General features: G+C 36.1%; 2 protein-coding genes and 1 pseudogene across 2 annotated transcripts in view; 2 read left to right on the forward strand and 1 right to left on the reverse strand.

Annotated features, from left to right (window-relative positions):
* The window catches only part of LOC111173533 (disintegrin and metalloproteinase domain-containing protein 5-like), a 134,668-nt gene extending 132,719 nt beyond the window's left edge, over positions 1 to 1,949 (forward strand). Inside the window, exon 21 of the mRNA XM_022571269.2 lies at positions 1,073 to 1,949. Coding sequence (XP_022426977.2) covers positions 1,073 to 1,085 — 13 coding nt within the window. The 3' untranslated portion in view covers positions 1,086 to 1,949. The remainder of the gene's footprint in view (positions 1 to 1,072) is intronic.
* A 2,303-nt stretch (positions 1,950 to 4,252) lies between these two features.
* On the forward strand, positions 4,253 to 6,663 carry LOC149744454 (uncharacterized; annotated as a pseudogene).
* A 1,526-nt stretch (positions 6,664 to 8,189) lies between these two features.
* ADAM2 (ADAM metallopeptidase domain 2) overlaps positions 8,190 to 23,224 on the reverse strand; it is an 84,225-nt gene continuing 69,190 nt past the window's right edge. Inside the window, exons 16-19 of the mRNA XM_089903556.1 lie at positions 19,557 to 19,740; positions 15,423 to 15,500; positions 15,075 to 15,207; positions 8,190 to 10,731 (exon numbers count right to left, since the gene is read on the reverse strand). Of these exons, the coding sequence (XP_089759682.1) occupies positions 10,439 to 10,731; positions 15,075 to 15,207; positions 15,423 to 15,500; positions 19,557 to 19,740 (688 nt within the window). The 3' untranslated portion in view covers positions 8,190 to 10,438. The remainder of the gene's footprint in view (positions 10,732 to 15,074; positions 15,208 to 15,422; positions 15,501 to 19,556; positions 19,741 to 23,224) is intronic.

Genomic DNA, 23,224 nt, shown 5'->3' on the forward strand with positions numbered 1-23,224 from the left:
CATTTGAGTGATGTGCTTTCTAGTTATATCTTAAATTTTACTTTTTCACTATTGTATTGAATTTCCTTTATTTTCCACTGTGTCACTTAGTAATGAGCTGTTTCTTAAATGAGTATGTAATAGAGAGAAAAATATGTAACATAAAAGTAAGGGATTAGAGGCATTTTTGAGACTTCCTTTAGTATGAGGGATGCTTAGTGTACGTTTACCTTTTCCCATCTCTCTCTCTCCACTGATTTTTTTTGTTATGTAAGTTGGGAGTTTAGACCTAGCCTAATGTTAATAAATTCCTGTTTTTTAAACATTATTTTCTTGGTTCCAAAAACATTTTATCATTTTCAGTTTTGTGCTGAGGTTTACAACAAACATTTGACTATTTTATGCTTAACTGTTTTCGTCATTCGTAATTCTGATGGATTATTTTAGATTTTAATGACAATAAGATTCTTTTTAGTCCTGAGAGCTTGGGATACCCAAATCTTGCCTTGACTCTCCTCTCTTGATTTATTCAATAAATTGCATGTGCTTGTGAGTAGGTGAATCATTCTGTTTCTTATTATAGCAGTACAAGTAATAAATGTTCATTTAAAAATATTCAGAAGAATAAAAAAATTATCATCATTAATCTTAGCACCTAGGATGATCATTTTAAAATATTTCAATATATATAGATGTACAGACGCGTGTGTGTGTATATGTTGGTGTTTTATCTTTTATAAAATGTGATTGTACTTAGAAACATCACAATTTTTCTTTTTTATTCTAAACTAAAATCAGTTTATATACTTAGAATGGAAATTTAAAGGCACTTTGCTTTGTTGACCTAGTTACCAAAAATAGATAAACACTTAGGATATTTTAGGAAGCCACTCTAGTAGAAGACTAAGAATATTTGCAGTTGAAGGTAACAGATGATTGTTTTTTTCTGGAATCAATTTTTATTTTCTTCATCCTTTCTCTTCAGTTTTCCATGCCTTTTAAATAAATTCTTGTGTTAGAAATATGTGGGCTCCAAAAAAAATAATAAATAACTGGTATTTTGTGGTGTGCTTTGTCTTGTTTTCCCTCACAGTAACAGTCTCTAACAATCTTGGCCTGAAGAGAGGATGGTACCAAATAAATCACCAGAAACTGGCCTAAACCAAGAAGGAAAAAACATATTTCTCCCTCGCCTCTGTTGTCACTGCTGAGGGTTTAAATTATGAAATAATAAATCATCTGCCCTGAATCACCTGAATTATGTCTGGTGTTTTCTCTGTATTTTCAGTTCCAACTTCCAACCTATCTAACTTGAATCCAGAGAAGGCTCTGAATCAGGTAAAAGCAGCCAAAGACCCTCACCCCATAAAGCCCTGAGGGCCTGCCAGTTGTGCCTCGTGACCCCAGGACAGAGAGCATCCCTTTTCCTTTCTGCTCTTTAGGTTGACCTGAATCTCCTCCCCACCCCCAGAAGTCTTAACCTTCCTCCTTCCTTGCAGAGCTTCTAAACTTCAGCTAGCCTGTGACTTGTCCCAGTGGCATTTACTCAGCTAGGAGTTGAATCCAGTGTTTCTCTTGTTACTGCTTCTCCTCTTTGAAAGCTGTATACCCGCTTTAGTGTATTCAGATTCCTTTTTTAAAATTTATTAATTTTTAGTGGAGTACGGTTGCTTTACAATGTTGTGTTAGCCTCCACTGCACAACAAGATGAATCAGCCATACACATACAGATATCCCCTCCCTTTTGGACTTCCCTCCTATTTAGATTACCACAGTGCATTAGGTAGAATTCCCTGTGCTATACAGTATGTTCCCATCAGTTGTCTATTTTATACATAGTATCAATGTATGTGTGTCAGTCCCAGTCTCCCAATTCCTCCCACCCCACCCCTTTCCCCCTCTATTCCTTATTATAGATTCATTATTGATTATTTGTGTAAACAGTTTTCAGATGGCTTAGATTCCCGCTAAGCAAGACCTACCTATGTCATGGATTTTTCTTTAGTATTTTTATAGTATGTACCAAAGAATATTTTAATTTTCATTAGTATAGTATGAAAATATTTTAATTTTCATTGAATTTTCCTCTTTGCTCCATGGATTAATTAGAAATCAAATAATCAAATATTTGGGGATTTTTATATATTTATAATATATTTGTCTTAAATTAACTTTCGTTAGAGAACATAATCTGAAATATTTCAGTCATGAGAAATTGGTTAAGAGTTATTTTATACCTAAGCATGTGGTATATATCATTAAATCTTTTATACATATTTAAAATGTGTATTTTGCAGAGGTTGGGTATACTGTTCTCTATATGAGGTAGGTCATGTGTTTTCATCGTATTTTTCAAATCCCTCACTATATTTGTTGATTTTTCTAATTTTTTTCTGATAATAATTTGCTTTATGTGTACTGAAGTTATACTAAGATTTATAAAATATTATAATTTTTGTGACTTTTAATTTTATGTGTCACCTTAACTGGGCTAAGGGATGCCCAGATAGCTGATGAAAACATTATTTCTGAACATTTCTGTGAGGGAGTCTCTGGAAGAGGTTAGCATCTGAGTCAGAAGACTGAGTAAAGACCACTCTCAAAGATGCTGGTGGGCAGCATCTAATCCATTGAGCTCCTGAATAGAATAAAAGGACAGAGGAAGAGTGAATTTGCTCTGTGCTTGATTTGAGACTTCTATTTTCTCCTGCTTTCAGACATTGGCACTCCTGCTTTTCAGACTGGGGCTTACACTGTCACTACCCCCATTCCCATCTAGACTTTCAGACTTGGGCGGAATTCATCACCAGCTTTCCTGGTTCTCCAGTTTGCAGGTGGCAGATCATGGGATTTCTTGGCCTCCATGACCACATGAGCCAATTCCTATAACCTCATGTCTCTCTCTCTCTCTCTCTCTCTCTCTCTCTCTCTCTCTCTCTCTCTATATATATATATATATATATATATATATAAAATCTCCTGTTCTGTTTCTCTGGAGAACCCTGACTGATACAGATTTGGGGACCTAAAGGATGAGTTTTCTGAATTGGTTTTGGGATTCCTGGAACTGGCTTTGTAATCTGATTAAGTTTAAAGGTGCTGTTGACTCAGGAACTTCCCTGGTGGTCCAGTGGTTAAGACTTTGCCTTCCAATGAAGGGGTGTGCATTCGATCCCTGGTCAGGGAGCTAAGATCCCACATGCCTCGTGGCCAAAAATCCAAAACAGAAGCAATATTGTAAGAAATTCAATAAAGACTGAAAGGAAAAAGTTGCTGTTTACGGAGATATGCAAAATATCTGCTTTGGATCCTTCTAATCAACCACTTATAGGAAGAAAGGAACCGCGTGACTCTATATGATATTTTTGAAGATTTTTGGAAAACTAAGGAATATAATAACATTGGTTGATTTCTCCTAATGTTGCTGGACAACATAGGGAAAGAAAAAGATAAGTTCGGAGACCTGAATTCCCAGGTCAAGTGTTGTGTAAATGACCTAAAGGCTTCCAGGTGTGCCCTGAAGAAAGGACTTATCTCCTATAGCCCCAGGGCTGAAATTGCTGAAAATTAAATGGAGAACCTCATCCTGGCTGATTTATAATGCAACTTGACCTCCTGGCCTCACAGGGTGTCTGTTGTCAAAGTGAGGGCATTCATTGGGAAAGAATGAGACCCTATAAGGTGGGATGGAGATGTGTTGGAATATGCTGTTGAAGCCAGGGACATTGAGCCCCTAAATCCTGATGAGTCCTCATTGTGGAAGAGGCCTCCCAGCCTCAGCAAAAGTATTCTCCCCAACCCCAGTGGAATTGACCTTCTCACCCACAGTGCTGTCTCCACCCACAGTGGTTTCAGCCTTTCCACCTCAATTTGAGGGAATTAACCCTGAGGAAATGGTCTTGGACTCAAGACACTGCTGATTCTCCTCAGGACTGACCCCCACCATCCATCTTTGCTTCTAGACCTATAACTAGCCTCGGTCTAAGCAGATTCCTGCAGGTGAGGTGAACTACACTCCAACAGAACTAACTGAGCTCTCTGATTTATGTAAGCAGACATCGAGAGAAGCTCTGTGGGAAGCTTCTGTGGAAGGAACATAAACTTGCATCAAGCCAAATGTACTGACATGGGCTCACTAAGAAGAGATTCTGCATTTAATGCTGCAGCTTAGGAGTTAAGAGTGCTCTAACAGTTCGGTTGGTTGGCCAAAACATAGACCAAAAATAGCCATGATGAGCAAATTGTAAATGTCCAACCTCCTCTGATTTAATTTAGAGAAAGAGGTTCAGAGGTTACTGTCACCATCAAGGACTTGAAAGATGTACAGGTGGTGGTTCTCACCACATACTCATTCAACTCTCCTATTCAGCCTGCAGAGAAGACAGATGGATTTTGCAGAATAAGCATGGATTACATTAAGCTTAACCAGGGGCTGACTCAAATTGCATCTGCCATACCAGTTGTGGTTTCATTGCTTGAGCAAATTAACACGTCCTCTGGTCCCTGGTATGCAGCAATTTTTGTCAGCAGGCAAAGTCAGCAATACACCTTCACTGTCCTACCTACCGGGGTCTATCAACTCTCTAGCCATGTCATAATATAGATCTTGATCACCTTTCCCTTTCACAAGATATCATACTGGTCCATTACATTGATAACATGATGCTGATTGGACCTAGTGAGTGAGAAGTAGCAACTACTCTAGACTTATCATTAAGACATTTGCTGTCAGAAGGTGGGAAATAAATCTGACTAAAATTTTAGGGCCATCTATCTCGATTTCTAGTGAAATTTCTAGGAGATCAGTGGTGTGGGGCTTGTTGAGATACTCTTTTCTAAGGTGAAAGGTAAATTTTTGATTCTGGACAGTCCTATAGCCAAGAAAGAGGTACAATGCCTAATGGGCTTCTTTGAATGTTGGAGACAGCATATTCTGCATTTGAGTGTGTTTCTTCAACTCATTTGCCAAGTGACCCATAAAGCTGCTAGTTTTGTATGGGGCCTAGAGCAGGAGAAGGCTCTGCAACAGGTCCAGGCTGCAGTGCAAGCTGCTCTTCCACTTGGGCCACATAAGCCAGCAGATCCAATGGTACTTGAAGTGGGAAGTGGCAGATAGGGGTGCTGTTTGGAGCCTTTGGCAGGCCCCATATGTGTATCACGGTGCAGGCCATTAGGATTATAGAGAAAGGCCCTGACATAATCTAAAGAGAACTATTTTCCTTTTCAAAAACAACTTTTGGTCAGCTACTGGTAGAGCCTTAGCAGAGACTGAACACTTGACCATAAGCCACCAAATTATACTGCAGCCTCAGCTGTTGATCATAAACTGTTTTCTGACCACCAGGTCATAAAAATTGGGCTGCACAGAAGCATTCCATCATCAAATGGAAATGGTAACTGTGATCAGGCCCAAGCAGGCCCTGAGGCACAGGTAAGTTACAAGAAGAAGTGGAATAAATGCCTATAGTCCCAACTACCACTACAGTGCCTTCTCTCAGCTTGCATTTATGGACTCATAAGGAGTTCCCTATAATCAGTTGACAGAGGAAGACAAGTCTTGGGCCTAGTTTACAGATGATTCTGCCTGGTGTGCAGGCACCACTTGGAAGTGGAGAGCAGTAGCACTACAGCCCCTCTCTTGGACATGCTTGAAGGATAGTGGTGAAAGGAAATCCTATTAAAAGGGCAGAACTTCAGGCAGTGTACCTGGTTGTGCAATTTGCTTGGGAGGAGAAATAGCCAGACATGTGATTACATACCAATTCTGGGCTGTAGCCAGTGGTTTGGCTGGATGATCAGGGACTTGGAAGGAACATAAGTGGAAAACTGAGGACAAAATTATTTGGGGAGGAAGTATGTGGCTAGACCTCTCTGAATGGGCAAGAAACATGGAGACGTTTGTGTCCCACGTGAATGTTCACTAAGGGTGATCTCAACAGAGGACAATTTTAATAATCAGGTGGAAACGATGACCCATTTTGTGGATACTAGTCAGCCTATTTCCTAGCCATGCCTGTTATCACCAAATGGGCTAATGAATAAAGTGATCGTGGTGGGAGGATGGGCTTAGCGACCTGGCGGCACCACTGCCGAGTGCCTAATCTTCCAGCAGCAGAGGCCAACACTGAGCCCAGGATACAGCACCATTCTCAGGATGATCAGCCACCTACCTGGTGGTGGGTTGATTACCTTGGACCACTTCCATCAAGGAAGGGACAGTGTTTTTTCCTTATTGGAATAGACACTCTGGGTTCAGGTTTACCTTCCCTATGTGTAATGCTTCTGCCAAGACTGCCATCCATTGATCGACAGAATGACTTACCCACCGTCACAGTATTCTATGCAGCATTGCTTCTGATCAAGGAACTAACTTCACAGCAAAAGAATTGCAGCAGTGGCCCTGGGCTCATGGAATTCACTCGTTCCCCACCATCCTGAAGCTGCTGGCTTGATAGAATGGTGGCATGGCCTTTTGAGCACTCTATTACAGTGCTGGCTAGGTGGCAGTGTTTTTCAGGGCTGGGGCAAGGTCCTCCAGAAGACTGTCCAATATATGATGCTGTTTCTCCAGTAACCAGGATTCATGGGTCCAGGAATTGAAGGGCGGAAAGAGGAGTGGCACCACTCACTATTACCCCAAGTGATCCACTAGCAAAATTTTTGCTTCCTGTTTCCCAACTTTAAGTTCTGTTGGCCTAGAGGTCTTAGTCCCAGAGGGAAGAATGCTTTCGCCAGGAAACACAACAGTGATACCTTTAATTGGAATTAAGATTGCTGCATGGCTGCTTCGGTTCCTCATACCTCTGAATCAATAGGAAAACAAGGGAGGTAAGGTATTGGCTGTGGTGAATGATCTTGACTACCAAAGGGAACTGGACTGCTCAACAATGGAGGTAAGGAAGAGTATGTATGAAATACAGGCAATCCCGTGGAATGTCTCCTCGTATTACCATGCTCTGTAATTAAGGTCAATGAAGAACTACAACTCCATCCAGAAAGGATTACTAATGGTGCAGACCTTTCAGAAATGAAGGTTTGGGTCAGCAAAGCAGCTCAGGTGCTTGATGAAGTCAAAGGGAATGCAGAGTGGAGAATAGAAGAAGGTAGTTATAAATACCAGCTACAGCCATGTGACTAGTTACAGAAATGCAGACTGTATTTTCACAATTATATTCTCCTTATTTTGTTATGAATACATTTGTCTGTATATAAACATATATTAAGCAAATATCTTTGCTTTCTTTCCTCTCATTCCTTTATCATGTATCGACTTTGTATAAGTATTTAAATATTTTAAATTTTACATCGTAGTATTTAAGTTATAAAATATCAGGAGGAGAGTAAACATCACTCAGGGGCTTTATCTCCTCTTCTGGAAAGGAATTAGGGCACCTTTGGTTGTATGCAGGATAGTTATTATCACTTTAGGCAGAGTTATGACCTTTATTTGGAGATTAAGTATGGCTTAAGGAGATGCATATGGGTGCCAAGTTGACAAGGGGGAGACTTGTCATGGTTAATTTCATGTGTCAACTTAGGGGTGTCCAAATGTCTGATAAAACATGATTTCTGGGTGTGTCTGTGTGTCTTGGGAAGAGATTAGTATTTGAATCATTAGACTGAGTGAAGGAGAGACTACCCTTACCAATTCGAGTGGGCATCATTCAATCTTTTGAGGGCTTGAGCAGAACAAAAATGTAGGGGAAGGTCACTTTGCTTTCTGCTTGAGCTGAGACATCCACCTTCTCCTATCCTGGGACACCCACTGACACTCCTGGTCCTCAGGGTTTTGGACTCAGATTGGGACTTACATCATTGGCCCCGCATTTCTCAGGCCTTCAGACTCTCACTGAATGACGCTACCAGTCCTTTCCCGGCTCTCCAGCTTGCAGACGGCAGATCTTGGGACTTCTTTGCCTCCAGAACCATGTGAGCCAATTCCTTTAATAAATTTCCTCATCCCTCCCGCACCCCCCATCTATCTATATAACTCCTATTGCTTCTGTTTCTCTGGAGAGCCCTGACTCACACATTTATATTATTGTAGCTGCTTCTTAGATTTACCTTTTGCACTATGATATGTTCTTCTTTATATCTACTAATGCTTTTTGTGTTAAAGTCTACCAAGCTTTCTTTTGTTTAAAGTTCCATGGTATATATATCTGTCTTTTACTTTGAACCTTTATATAACTGAAATTGTCTTTTTTTTTTTTTTTTTTTTTGCGGTATGTGGGCCTCTCACTGTTGTGGCCTCTCCCGTTGCGGAGCACAGGCTCCGGACGCGCAGGCTCAGCGGCCATGGCTCACGGGCCCAGCCGCTCCGCGGCATTTGGGATCTTCCCAGACCAGGGCACGAACCCGTGTCCCCTGCATCGGCAGCCAGACTCTCAACCACTGCGCCATCAGGGAAGCCCTGAAATTGTCTTTTATAAGCAGCGTATAGTTGAAATTTTTTTCCAAATCTTTTTTTTAAAATTTTTATTGTTGTCTTTTGATTGGTTATGGACCATGAGACTATAACACAACCACACACCATTGCAACTTAAAATATAACAGTGGCCTTTAATCATGGTGTTGCATGTATTATACACTTTCCTTACCTCATGCCTACTCATTAACAGAGTTAATGCTTACTAACAGAATTATTATGAGGTAACTTTAAAAATAAGAAATATGTAATATAAAAACTCATAAACATGCATTCCTTGCAAATAAGTTATTTGTGGTATTATGTTATATATGAAAACTTTTATCTTTTCTTGACAGATGAAAGACATAATGCACAGGTTTTGAATCCCAGGTAATTAGGCAAGGCATGTACGTTTTCTGTTCCATTTTTCCTGTCCATCAAAGATAATTACTCTGGTAGAATAAATAAAGGGGGAAAAGTCACCTGTATGATCAATCAAGTTAAAAATGATGATTAATTCAACAAATGGCATGAGGGTACACTTATTTTGAAGTAGAGTTCTATCATGTATCAATAATTTATTTGTAACCAACATTGTGAATACACAAATGCTAAAGAATTAAGCATTATTAGACAAAAAGAGAAAAGATAGCACTCCAAGACATATTTTAGGTGACAGATTTACCATGTCTATGATATAGCTTACAATACTGAAAAATATGCCTCAGTTTGATTTTTATTATATGCAGCTATATTACTGTCTTCATTTAATATACATTTATATTATTTCTGTCTATCTAATACATTGAATTTTCTGTCTGTTTCTTCCTCTCATCCTAAAATAGTTGATACTTACTGTGATACCACGGATTCTTTGTTTTCCAGGCTAGCCTGTGGTCTCACTCTCACTTCCCACTTGCCTATATATTTAAAAATAAAAATAACCATTTAAAATTGTATTTTCCTCAAAGATGGTTCTGCAAAACTCTGTACCATTTATCAGTATTGAAATAGTTTTGAATCCCTATCTGAGATCTGGGAGCAGTCACTACTTAAGAATATCTTACCACCAAGAGCACCTCTTAACTGGTAAGAAAGACTAATATGGGAAAAAGCAAAGTAATGTAAGCTTATCTGGAAATGAACTCAGATCATATTTATATCCATGACATTATTAGCTAAATAGTTTTACACTTTTTTTTACCATTCATAGTCTGCCCAGTTTTTCCACAATAAAGTCATCTAATATAAGAAAATTCCTTTAATATGTTTATTATCTGAATTATGTGACTATTTTATGTGTTACATATTACTTCAGCAATTTTACATAAACTTTTCAAAATATTTCTATGAAATATATTCTCTTTTAATTAGTATTATCAACTTTAAATACTTCAATAAAATTCTTTAAATATTTGAATAAAATTCATTTCATTTTAATTAAGATGTAGGGCATAGATGTAAAACTCAAAGGCAGAAATTATTTTATAGCAATTTCCATGAAAGGAAATAAACCAATTTTAATATTTATTTTATTCTTGAAGCAGATTTTCAGATATTTATAAGGTTATTTAATTTTAAAAAGTTTTTTCTGTAGATTAGCCATGGCTATATCTAGATTTTTCAGTTTTACTATTATATATTAATTTCTAAACTTTTCCAACTCTGCCTGCCTCTCAATTTATTTAAGTGTCTTAAAGCTTAACTACTCTCCTAAATTTCCATGCTATGTTTTAATAAAATAGTGTATGCAAAATTCTTTGAAATATATAAATATTAAAAAGTAAAGTAATAATATTTAATACATATTTAATAATTAAGATCAAATAGTAAAAGGAGGTAGATAAACACTAACTAGAAATCATTTCTACTTAAACTTACCCTTAACACAGTCCAAGTTATTTTAAGATTAAAGAAATTTATTATTCATTATATTGATCATTAATGTATTACATATTAAATTTCCATATAAAGATAAATATATAATCGGAATTATTACTAGTTATATCACCATAATGTTATTTATTGATAAGTTACTATGTAGGCCAACTAATTACAAAAGTAATGAATCTTAAATATGAAATTAATATACCCATCGCTTGTATAGTCCTCAGTTCTCCAATTTTTTTTTTGGAAATAAACTTTTACCAGTGTAGCAATCAGTACACAGAGAATAATGAAAAAAGGAATGAGTAAGAAAAATGGCCATCTCGTAGGTGTGGAATAGTAAACATTCTCAATATAGCGCCTGTCTAGGAGAGAAAACACCAGTGATTTGAAAGCAACTACCAGGAATATAGCAAAACCATTTCTGCATTTTAATATGACTATTAGAATAAAATGTTTAAACATTTAATAATTTTATAATTAACATATTTTATATGAAGTGGATAAGTTGACATCATAAGTGCTCAAAGTTAGACTCTTCTCTTACATAATAGTCCTATATTCCTTGCTTGTTTATTAAGAACCTTCTATTCCATGTAGTCTCTTTTCAGATCTGTCTCATAATACAGACGAAAGGGATTATAGTGTGATCCCAGGAAGAACTGAATTTTCCCTCAATACTCAATTTTTTTTTGTAAGAAATATTGCATATGTAATAGCATTTCAATGAAGTCCAAATTCTTTTCTTTTATTGCATTGGTATTTATTTTCATGTTTCATCTAAGAAATTAATTGCTTAGCTCAAGGTCATGTAGACATTTCCTGTGTTTCTTTCAAGAATAGTTTTAGCTTCTACATTTAGATTTATCGTCTATCACACATGAATTGTGAAGTAAGTTGTAATTTTGAGATTCATTTGGCCTTATGTGGATATCCAGTTGTTAGAATACAATGTTTTGAACTGACTTTCCTTTCCCGTTGAACTATCTTTGTACTTTTCTTGATTACTGTAACTATATACTAAATCTATATTATTCTAAATTTAATATAAGGCAGATAGACTAAGTTGTCCTTCTTTGTTGTACTTTTTCAGAGCTCTTTCGCTATTCTAAGCACTTTTGTGTGTATTTTAGAATCAAATTGTTGATACCTAAAATGTTGCATGCTTTTATGATTGGTCATTTTTATCTATAGATTTAATTTGGTGAGAGTTGACATCTTGGCAATAATAAACTTTCCAATTGGTGAGCATGGCATATTTCTCCATTTACTTGTATGTTTAGCATCTATCTGCATTTTTGTTTTAGTTTCAGTCTTGCACATCTTTTGTTAAACTTATTCTTAATATTTTATATTTTGATAGTATTGTAGATGGTACTGATTTTAAGTTGGTTTTCATTTACTGCTGCTAGTATATAGCAATACTATCCACTTTTAAACATTTCCTTTGACCTTTCGAAAGGTTTTTATTACTTCTAGAAGGATTTTTGTAGAGTCCTTAGGATTTTTGATGTAATTAATCATATCATGTTCAGTCTAATTTCATCCTTTCTAATCTTCATGCTCCTGATTTTTTGTTCTTTACTTATTGCACTGGCTATGACTTAGGGTAAAATATTGACATGGTGAGAGCAGACTTCATTGCCTTGCTCTCAAATTTTGGAAAAAACGATGTATTTTATCATAAGATATATTGGCTAAAATTTTTTTGTTGATTCTTTTTATCATATTGATGAAGTTTGCTTCTGTTGGTAGTTTGTTGCCTTTAAAAAAAATTCATAAATACGTGTTGAATTTTGTCAAATGACTTATGCATCAAAAGAGAAAATGATATACACTTAAAAAATTCTTAATTTGGTGAATTGCACTGATTGACTTTCAAATGAATGCTTACATTTATGTTTATGAAGTATATTGTTCTGTAATTTTTTCTTTGTTAACTTTCTTTCTGGATTTGGCATCAGAGATATGTTTTCCTCATACAGCGAGGTGACAGGAGTCACTTCACTGCTACTTTCTAAAATGGTATTTCTTCCTTGCAAAAACTTGCCAGAATTAACTTGTGAAACCATATACATCTGTATTTCTTGTTGCTGTTATTTTTGTTGGTGGTGATTTTCAAAAATCACAAATGCACAAATCATGAAGTTTGGGCTTCTGATTTCTTGGTTATACCCTACGATTTATAATTCCTTTTCCATGAGGAGTAGCCCTTATAACACTTTTTACATTAGAGTAGCTTTATCAGTCTACTTTTACCCATAATTGATTAGGACTTGAAGAACATATGTATTATCTTGACTGTTTTCAGTCTGACTGATGTAATTCCTTAAAAATGTATGGATTTCTTGTGTATTAAATAAAAAATACACCCCATTAAATGAAACCACACCCACAAATCTTTTTAACATAAATCTGTCTATATTGGACTCTGGTGAGGCTGCTATAAAATAACCTATTTAACATACATAGTAGCCTTATTGTTTAAGAGTTTTTAAGAGGCAGTCCAGTACAATACTTAGAAGGCTTTTTGTATATTGATAGATGAAGGTGTCTAAGAGGCATCACTTTAAGTTTTCCTGAGGTCTTAACAGAGGGGTTTACATACGCTTGACAATTTTTATCTGAGATCAAATTTTATTGCTCAGTATCTCAAATTTAGCTGTTAGCCATTTCTTACTTTAAGAATGTTTTGCTGGAAGAATTCAGGAATAAAAATTAATTTTATTTTCAAACCAAATAAATTCTAGCTCTTTTCAAGTAAAATAGACATTTTACTTGAAAACTGAACTGTTCCTTTATTAATAATTACTATCATCTTGTATTTTATCATAGGTAACTTAAGTCACCCAACTTGGAAATCTTGCTGACCAGAACCATGAATTCTACTTTCTACATTACCACAGGCAGCAAGGATGCCACACAATTCACTACTTCATAATAAATGTCCTCATTTCTCCAACTTCTAATAACATGTTTTTAAGCTGTCTTTGAATTGCTCACCAACAGTCTTCTTGAGACAATGTCAACATATATCAGTAGTCGTCAACAGTTTCCTGTTCTACCTTCCATGCACCACCCAATTCCAAAGCTAATGGTACATGTTTTAGATTCTTGTTATATAAATATAAATGCACCATCTGGTACCAAATTGTGTGTGTGTGTGTGTGTGTGTGTGTGTGTGTGTGGTGTGTGTGTGTGTGTGTGTGTGTAGGGAGAGAGAGAGAGAGAGAGAGAGATTGTGCAACAAAGTATCCCTAAATTTAGTAACTTAATCTTTTAATTTTGTGTGTCATGAATTTGGGGAGGGCTTAGTTGCGTGGTTGTATTTTTATTTTTATGTCTCAATGTAGTCAAATTTCATATACAGCAGATAATTTTCAACAGAATGAGTGTTCCAATAATGAGAGTTCGAAGCATTAGTATTCTAGAAAACCCAATCAGAATCTGCAGCAAGACCATGGAAGTCTCAGAATCTCACTTCTGTATATTTTATTGCTCAATCACATCACTAAAACCAACCTGGATTCTAGGAAACAGTCCTCTTCTCACTGGGGAAACAGCATGCATGTGCATGGATAGAAGCAGTTAATTGCTGTTAATTTGAAGATAAGCTGACCGTTCCCACTAACATAGAAATAGCTTGGTGATACGTAAGTATGTTATAATGTTTTTTACTTAATCTATTACTGTATGGTCTTAAATACTATACTTCAAATGCTGGAATGAATGTGGAAATGTTACGAACTAAGTCTGGCTCAAAATCTGCTTGCTTTGATTTTCTGTAAATATAGGTTTTTTGTTCTTTTGGGGTTTTTTTTGCGGTACGCGGGCCTCTCACTGTTGTGGCTTCTCCCGTTGCGGAGCACAGGCTCCGGACGCGCAGGCTCAGCGGCCATGGCTCACGGGCCCAGCCGCTCCGCGGCATGTGGGATCCTCCCGGACCGGGGCACAAACCCGTGTCCCCTGCATCGGCAGGCGAACTCTCAACCACTGCGCCACCAGGGAAGCCCTAAACATAGGTTTTTATATAAAAGAAATCTAGTCCTAAGCAACACTGGATCTGCCAGCTTGCTCTAAAATACATCTCTACTTTGAACCAAAAATGTCGAAAATTATATTTCCTAAGCTCCTTAACCTTTGGTCTTCTAGTTAGATTTGGCTAATGGGATTCACTGGATAAAATTTGGAGGGCAAGAAGACAGAAATTGCCATGGTATTTAACCCTCTCTTTCTCCAGCATCTGCAGTTGTGTCCCTGTATCCTCTACACCTTCACCTCATGCTGGAGAGTACCTCTACCTGTGTTCTAGACCCTAGTATAGAGCCCTGACCACAGTTACATGTCATGCGAGATGGCTTAGATTCTGGTTCTAGTAATAACGTCTCCATTTATTGTGCCTTTAGCCCTAAGAAGTGGTAGTGGATTCCCGTGTTGCTAATCTCTGGTTGCCTCACTGCTCTCTGATTGGCTTTTATCTCTGCCGTTATGCGTTACCCCATGCCTTGTATTGAATTCCTCCTGTACGAAAGGCTAAAGTGATTTCTATTTTCGTGCCTGGGCCTTTACTGACATACCTTATTTATAACATATATTTAATATGTTATAACACATTAGTCTCTGGAAGGAAAACATAAATTAAATAGCCATATATGGTGTATTGTTTTATGTCCAAACATAATCTAAATATAAATTGGTAGACAAAATACTTATTTTATTAAATTTAATACATTAAAATGTTATTTTAATTATAATTTCAATTGAAATCAGTATCAATCAAGTATCAATCAATACTCACCAGGTAGGCCTGGTACTGAGGGTGGAAAGTTGCCACTGTCAATACTCCCACCTTCCCATGACTCTAGTGAAGCTTGGCAATTTGGAGGTAAATATGTAGGGTTACAGTGACAGTGCCTTTTATTATTACATAGCTGAAACAGGAGAAATATCATCTTATAAATAGCTAAAATTATTTGTGTTCACTTAAAATTTTGAAATAATAGCTAGGTCAGATAAGGCTGATTTTCTTACATGGTTTATGAATATGACTGTGTGTGTGTGTGTGTGTGTGTGTTTAGCTGTGCGTTTGCTTTCCAAATATCAGCCTCAGTGATTTCTATTCTTGGCTTCTAGTGCTGACACTTACACCTTGATTGTGGCATTTTTCTGGAGTACAGTCGTAATTCAAGAATGAAGAATCTACACATTTCTTATTCTTGCAAACCTAAAAAGGAGATATCCCAAAGTAAGTTAACTGTACCAACATCTGTATTTGGCATCTAATTAAAAGGATTCCTTATTATACTGACATAAGAGGTATTCATCTAACAATAAATATTAATATACTAACAATAAGTGATTAATTCATAGTGTTACTATGTTTTCACCACTAGATGAGACTGATTATCTGAAAGTAAATAAAACAATAAAAACATCTTCCCTGCTTATACTGGGATAGGAAGTACAGGCGTGAAATAAGTAACAGTAAAGGTAAATGTGTAATAAATACTATAATAAAATAGTTTTATGAAATAATAAAAACACAGAATTTATCTAATATATGAGGACAGTGAAACTTTTTTATTGAGCTCTGATGTTGAACATGACTTAATCAAGCATAGAAATGAGAGACAAAGTACTTATAGAAAAAGAATAAGTATTCAGAATGACCCTACATCATATCTATTATGAAACTGTTAAGAAATATTTAGGGAAGTGCAGTTGTTACACAAAGAACAGCCATTCAAACATTAATTAACTAAATATTTGAGTCTTACGACGCGCCTGGCCCTGAGAACACAGCAGTGAACAACAACAACAACAAAACTCATGTTGCTCATATTGCAGTAAAAGATATAGAAACACACACACAAGAAAAAATCTATACGTGATGTGACAGAGGTTATTATGGAGGGTTTGTCTGTGTCTTATAGTCTTAATCAGAAAATCGGTCTATAACCTATAAGCAATTGGCGGTGGTTAGAGATTTAATTGGAAGATGGAAAGCTGATAAAAGGAGGTTTTGAAAAAGAGAATGTAAAAGGCAAGAGAAAATATAGAAAGACAAACTAGAATAACATTACAGTAGTCCAGAAAAATGACAACCATAGAGTGAAATTGAGTGGTAGTAGTGTTGATGAAAAACAGTGGTTGTGTTTGAGACAGAGTTAAATAGTTTGATCCACCTAAGTTTAGTGATAGATTGTATATAAAGGATGAAAAGAGAGATGGAGCAATGACACCAAGGTCTCTGGTATGTCTAACTTTCTTGGTTGTGGTACAAGTAATGGAATAAGAAAGCTAAGCATAAAGCTCAAAAGTTTAGAAATATTATTTTTTGAGACTTCTTTTTACTTGTAATATCAAATAATACTACGCATTTGAGATAAAATAAAAATTATTTTTAGGCACAGAAAATGTGAGACAATGTGATTCCACAAAAGTAACCAAAACCTGAAGCCAGCATTCCTCCCGTGGTCGTCAATGGCTAAGGATGTAGTATTTAAGTGATTATATGCACCACACGCCAGTGACAGAATTAAAAGCAGGTTTTACCAAATCCTGAAAAAATAATCTGGAGGGCGACATCAGCAAAATGGTGCACTAGGAAGCCCCAAGTCTTGTTCTCCTTTAGAGATCCTAGAAGAAGAAGATGAAGAAGGAGGAGGAGGGGAAGGAGGGGGGGAGGGGGAGAAGGACTGGCTAAAGCAACCCATAGGAGCTCTGGAAGCCGTCAAAGGTCTACTGCAGCTCAGCAAATGCCCAAACAAACAAACAAAAAGCCACCATCAAAATGTTAGAAAGTTTTGTAGTATTTTGCTCAAACCTTGTCCCACTACTTTTTGGGCATGCCATAGTCTTGGTCTGGAGGAGACAGCAGCTGAGTTTCCAATTCCCTCTCTTGAACTGAATGGAGTAGAGGACACCTTATTTTCAATATTGTAACCTGTCTGGGAACTGCCTGAAGACTCGTCTCTGTTCCACCTAATTCAGATCTCAGATGGACACTGCTCAGGAAAACTGCAGGGAAACTAAGACTTGTAGACATTTGGAGCAGAGAGAATGGGTGGAAACATACAATAGACCATCTAAGGCTCCAAGGCAACCCTGGCATGAGACTATTTGGAAAAATAAGACATTAAAAAACATACATGTATGTGGGGAATAAGAAAAGCCACAAAAAGACCCAGGAAAGACGCATATTCACAGAGATCTCAGAGACCACAAGCTTTCTCCTCAGGCTACTCCCAAGGCTTAGAGCACACCCCAGAAATTAGAAAAGGACTACACTGGCACGGAGCCAGACTGCAAACAGTGGGAGAAATGGCTGTTTTTCAAAAGTCCAATTTTTAACCAAAAAATCACATGCTATAAAAAGAAATAGGAGAAAAAGTTGGAAAGAATATGCAATGGAGATAAGACAGTATCACCAACAAGTGGTGCTGGAAAAACTGGACAGCCACATGTAAAACAATAAGATTAGAACAATCCCTCACAACATTTACAAAAATAAACTCAAAATGGTTTAAAGACCTAAATGTAAGGCCTGTAACCATAAGACTCTTAGAAGAGAACATAGGTGGGATACATTTTGACATAAATTGTAGCAATATTTTCTTGGATCAGTCTCCTAAGACAAAAGAAGTAAAATCAAAACTAAACAAATGGGATCTAATTAAACTTAAAAGCTTTTGCACAGCAAGGGAAACTATCAACAAAACAAAAAGAAACCTATGGAATCGGAGAAAATATTTGCTAATTATGCAACTAACAAGATGTTAATATCCAAAATATATAGACAGCTCATTCAACACAATATCAAAACAAAAACAAAACAGTTAAACAATGGGCAGTAGACTGAATAGACTTATTTCCATAGAAGATATAAAGATGGCCCACGGGCTCATGAAAAGATGTTCAACATCGCTAATTATTAGAGAGATGCAAATCAAAAACACAATGAGGTATCACCTCACACCTCTTTGAATGGCTCTCATCAAAAAGTCTACAAATAACAAATATTGGGGAGAATGTGGAGAAAAGGGAACCCTTGTACACTTTTGCTGGCAATGCAAATTGGTACAACCACTATGGAAAACACTATGGACGTTCCTTAAAAAAGTAAAAATAGAATTACCATACAACCCAGCAATCCCACTCCTGGGTATACATCTGGAAAAAAGAAAGACACTAATTCAAAAAGATACATGCTCCCCAATGTTCACAGCAGCACTATTTACAATAGCCAAGACTCAGAAGCAACTCAAGTGCCCATCAACAGACTATTGCATTTAAAAATGTGATTTTTTATATATATATATATATATATGTATATATATATATTTATAAATTTATTTATATAGTGGAATATTACTCAGCCATAAAAAAGAATGAAATACTGTTATTTGCAGTAATGTGGGTGGGCTTAAAGAAAATTATGCTTAGTGAAATAAGTCAAAGAGAAAGTCAAATACTATATGATATCACTTATATGTGGAAACTTAAAAAGAATGCAAAGGAATATATATATGCAAAACTGAAACAGATATAGAAAACAAACCTATGGTTGCCAAAGGGGAGATCAAAGTGGGGAGGGACAAATTAGGGGTATGGGATTAACAGATGCAAAGTGGTATATATAAAATAGATAGGCAACAAATATATACTGTATAGCACAGGGAATTATACCCATTATCTTGTAATAACCTATAATGGAATATAATCTGCAAAAATACTGAATCACTATGCTGTACACCTGAAACTAACACAATATTGTAAATCAATTATACTTCAATTAATAAAATGAGTTGATGGAAGGTTCATGAAAATGGAGAGTAGTTAAATCTCAGATTTATGTGCCTTTGATTGATTTTTCCTTTACTCTGTGAATCCTTTATTATTTTCATCACTAAAATGGGCATATGTTACTTTAACTGCTATTTTAAGTAAGTATATCAAAATATAATTCATGACATTAAAAATACTCCCTGTGTAACATGAGATAATTAATAAAACAGTTAATGAACTGTATGATTCTCAGTTCAGTTAATACATATGACTTCCATGAAAAAAGTACTAAATAGCCAATGAAATATTCCTAGTGATAATATCTATGCATGAATGCAGGTTATATTTTTTCTTTTAAAAATTTTCTCATTTTCAAAACTTTCTACTTTCTTATTTTTTGAAATTAAATGTACACTTAAATTATGAGAAAAATACCAAATATGCATTTAAAATTTGAAATTAGGAAATTAGTTGCTAATAAAAGACTACATACCTTATTTAGACCACAGACAGTTCCATCTTTTACCCACATGTTTCTGCTGTCTTTATCATCATATGCATATTCCAGTCCAACGCAGATGTGTCCATCTATGTTGCTATACAAAACAGTGGCATTTGGAATATTAAGTATCATTCCTTTGTCATATGTACACAGTAATTTTCCACACCGCACATCCCTATAATTTACCAACAAATAAAAATCATTAGTTTTCAATACAGAGAAATATTAGAATATCATTTCTAAAGCAAACAGATTTAAATAAAGCATTAAGGGCTGCTAAAAGATGTATGCAATTAATTGTGCAACACCAAAAAATATGAGGGCCTTTCCTGCATTGTTAATAGTAACAACATCTTAGTAATTATGAACTACTTTCTATTTAGCCTTATCATTTTTTTGGTAACAATTCTTTATTCCTTTTTTGATTCTTAAACATGATTCCAAGCTTATTCTATTATAAAAAATTAGTAAAATTTTAAAAATTACTGGTATGATTGGATTTCCTTTTCTGTTTTTCAAACATAATATGTACTCTCCACATCATGGGTCCCAAACTGACAAGACACTGAGGCATACACTCAAGAAGCAGTACATGCAGTAAATATTAACACTGAACCACTAAGATACATCACAATGATAGTGCATAAATCACAGACAAAATCATGAAAGTAACCAGAAAATAAAAAAGCATTAACAACAAAAGAACAGTAATACAACTTAAGACTGACTTTCCAAGAGAAATAATGGAGATCAGATTATTGAATGACAGACTCAAAGGTGAGACAAAATATCTAGTGTCTTCGCATTTTGTGGGTAGAGAAAATATCTTTCAAAAGGAAATATGGCATTTTCAGACAATAATTAATAAAATTTATCAATAGATGCCCCAGACTAAAGAAAATGTGAACTGAGTTCTTCCCATTGAAGGAAATTTATCTTAGATGTAACTTGTAGAAGTACAAAACACATATAGCTTTATCAGATTGAGGAAGCTTCTTTCTATTCCTAGTTAGATGAGAGTGTTTATCAATGAGTCAGTTCTAGGATTTGTGATACATCAGGCACAAAATAAATTGTGTAGTTAAATCTTAACGAGGGGGGTAGGAGAGAGAGAAGATATAGGTAAATTATCTCCCCCCAAATAAGTATAAAACTGTGCAAATTTGTCACAACAAACATTTCAGGGCTATGGAAACTGATGATCAAAAGCAAACAACAAATCGAGAAGCATTTATGTAAAGTTGCCATAAAATCAGTAATAATAGTGAAAGGCTGTGGTCCTCTTGCCTGGGTCTGCTCCCATACACTCTTTCAGCTGTCGTTTTACCAGGGCAAGGCTGGCCATTAAAACCAATAAATTCAGTGCCAGAGGGATCATCTTTGATTTGGTGCAGAGAGCAAAAAGTCTCACCCAGCAGCATTTTGAGTAAAAGTAGCAAATGTAGTAGGGAATGAATGTAAAACCAGCAGCACTGTTAGCCCAAGACTGAGGTCACAGTTAAGATTCGGGATGGAGTAGCTAGAAATTGGAGCCATGATTCTGGAGAGAGTGGTTCCATAAAGGCTGGCTGTCAGCTATCCTTACATCACATCCTTAGCGGCTGTGAGGCTCCATTTATGTGCAGGGAGACTTCACAAGTCTCTATTTGTTATAAAGCAGAAACTAACACACCATTGTAAAGCAATTATACTCCAATAAAGGTGTTAAAAGATAATAATAATAAAATAAAATAAAGGGGGGAAACACAGAAGCTTCTCAAAGGACACAGAGAAAGCATTTCATAAAATCCAGCACTGAACCATGATGAACTGTCTCATCCAGCTAGGAACAGACAGAAACTTCCTCAAATTGATAGAGCTGTATGTGTAACCTACCAGTAGTATCATGGATAAAGTAGAAAGATTGAATGCTATCACCCTACAATCAGGAACAAAACAAACATTTCTGCTTTTATCACTTTTATGCAATGAGGCAAAGATTTCTTAGGTATTGTACCAAAAGCAAGATCTGTAAAAAAATGAAGGGATAAGTTGGTCTTCATCAAAATTAAAATCTTTTGATCTTCAAAAAGTTGTCACTAAGAAAAGATAGACTTAGATAAAATATTTGCAATTCATATATCTGATAAAGATTCTATTCTGATACGTAAAAGAATTTTCACAATTCAATAACGACAGCAAAACCCAATTTAAACGTGGGCTACAGATCTACCAAGACATTTTACCAAAGAAGATATACAAATGCCTTATAATCACATGAAAGGGTGGTAATTTCATAAATCAGTAGGTAAATGCAAATTAGAGCCAGAGTAAGATACCTCTTTAGAATGACACACAAATAAACAAGGAAACAAAAAGTCATGACAATATCAAATGTTGGTGATGTAGAGAAGGATGTAGAGAAGATAGAACTCTGATACATATTTGCTGGAAATGTAAAATGGTACAGTAACTCTGGAAAATATTTGGGAAGCTTCTTAAAATGTTGAACATATACCTGCCATGTGACCCAGCAATTCTACTTCTAAGTGTGCCTCCAAGTGAAATTTTAAAATATGTCTACATAAAGACTTGCACCTTCACACTTGTTATATCCCAGGAGAAACAAATACATGGCTTTACAAAGCAAACAAACAAAATACTGCACAAGAATGTTCACAGCAGCATTGTTCTTGATTTTTTTTATTGAAGTATAGTTGATTTACAATGTTGTGTTAATTACTGCTGTACAGCAAAGTGGTTCAGTCATACGTATATATATTCAATATTCTTTTCTATTATGGTTTATCACAGGATACTGAATATAGTTCTCTGTGCTATACAGTAGGACCTTGTTGTTTATCCATTCTCTATATAACAGCAGCATTGTTCTTAATGGTCTTAAACTAGAAACATTCTAAATGCCCATTAAGTGGTACATAATTTTAAAATGTTTATATTCACACCATATAATATTACCCAGTAATAAGAAGCTACATACTACTGATATAGGCTACAAAATGGATGAATCTCAAAAACATAAGTAAAAGAAACCGGACAAAAAGATTACATATTAGAGGGCTTCCCTGGTGGCGCAGTGGTTGAGAGTCCGCCTGCCGATGCAGGGGACACGGGTTTGTGCCCCGGTCCGGGAAGATCCCACATGCCACGGAGCAGCTGTGTCCGTGAGCCGTGACCGCTGAGCCTGCGCGTCCGGACCCTGTGCTCCACAACGGGAGAGGACACAACAGTGAGAGGCCCGCGTTCCGTAAAAACAAAACAAAACAAAAAAAACGAACAAAAAACAAAAAGGCAACCTACTGAATGGGAAGAAGGTATTTGCAAAGGTATATCCAAAATATATAAAGAACTTATACAACTCAATAAAAAAACAGCCTCCCAAAATCAATTAAAATATCAGCATAGGACCTGAATAGACATTTTCCCAAAGGCATACAGATGGCCAACGGGTACATGAAAAGACATTAAACATCACTAATCATGAGGGAAATGCAAATCAAAACCGCAATGAGATATCATCTCACACCTGTCAGAATGGCTATTATCAAAGAGACCAAAAAAAAAAACAAGCATTGGTCAGATGTGGGGAAACTGTAGTAAACTGTCAGTATGAATGTAAATTGGTAAAGCCAAATGGAAAACAGTATGGACTTTCCTAA

Source organism: Delphinapterus leucas, chromosome 21 (assembly GCF_059928025.1).
Source record: "Delphinapterus leucas isolate spDelLeu-1000000601 "Yukka" chromosome 21, BTC_Dleu_Yukka2, whole genome shotgun sequence".
Lineage (NCBI taxonomy): Eukaryota > Metazoa > Chordata > Mammalia > Artiodactyla > Monodontidae > Delphinapterus > Delphinapterus leucas.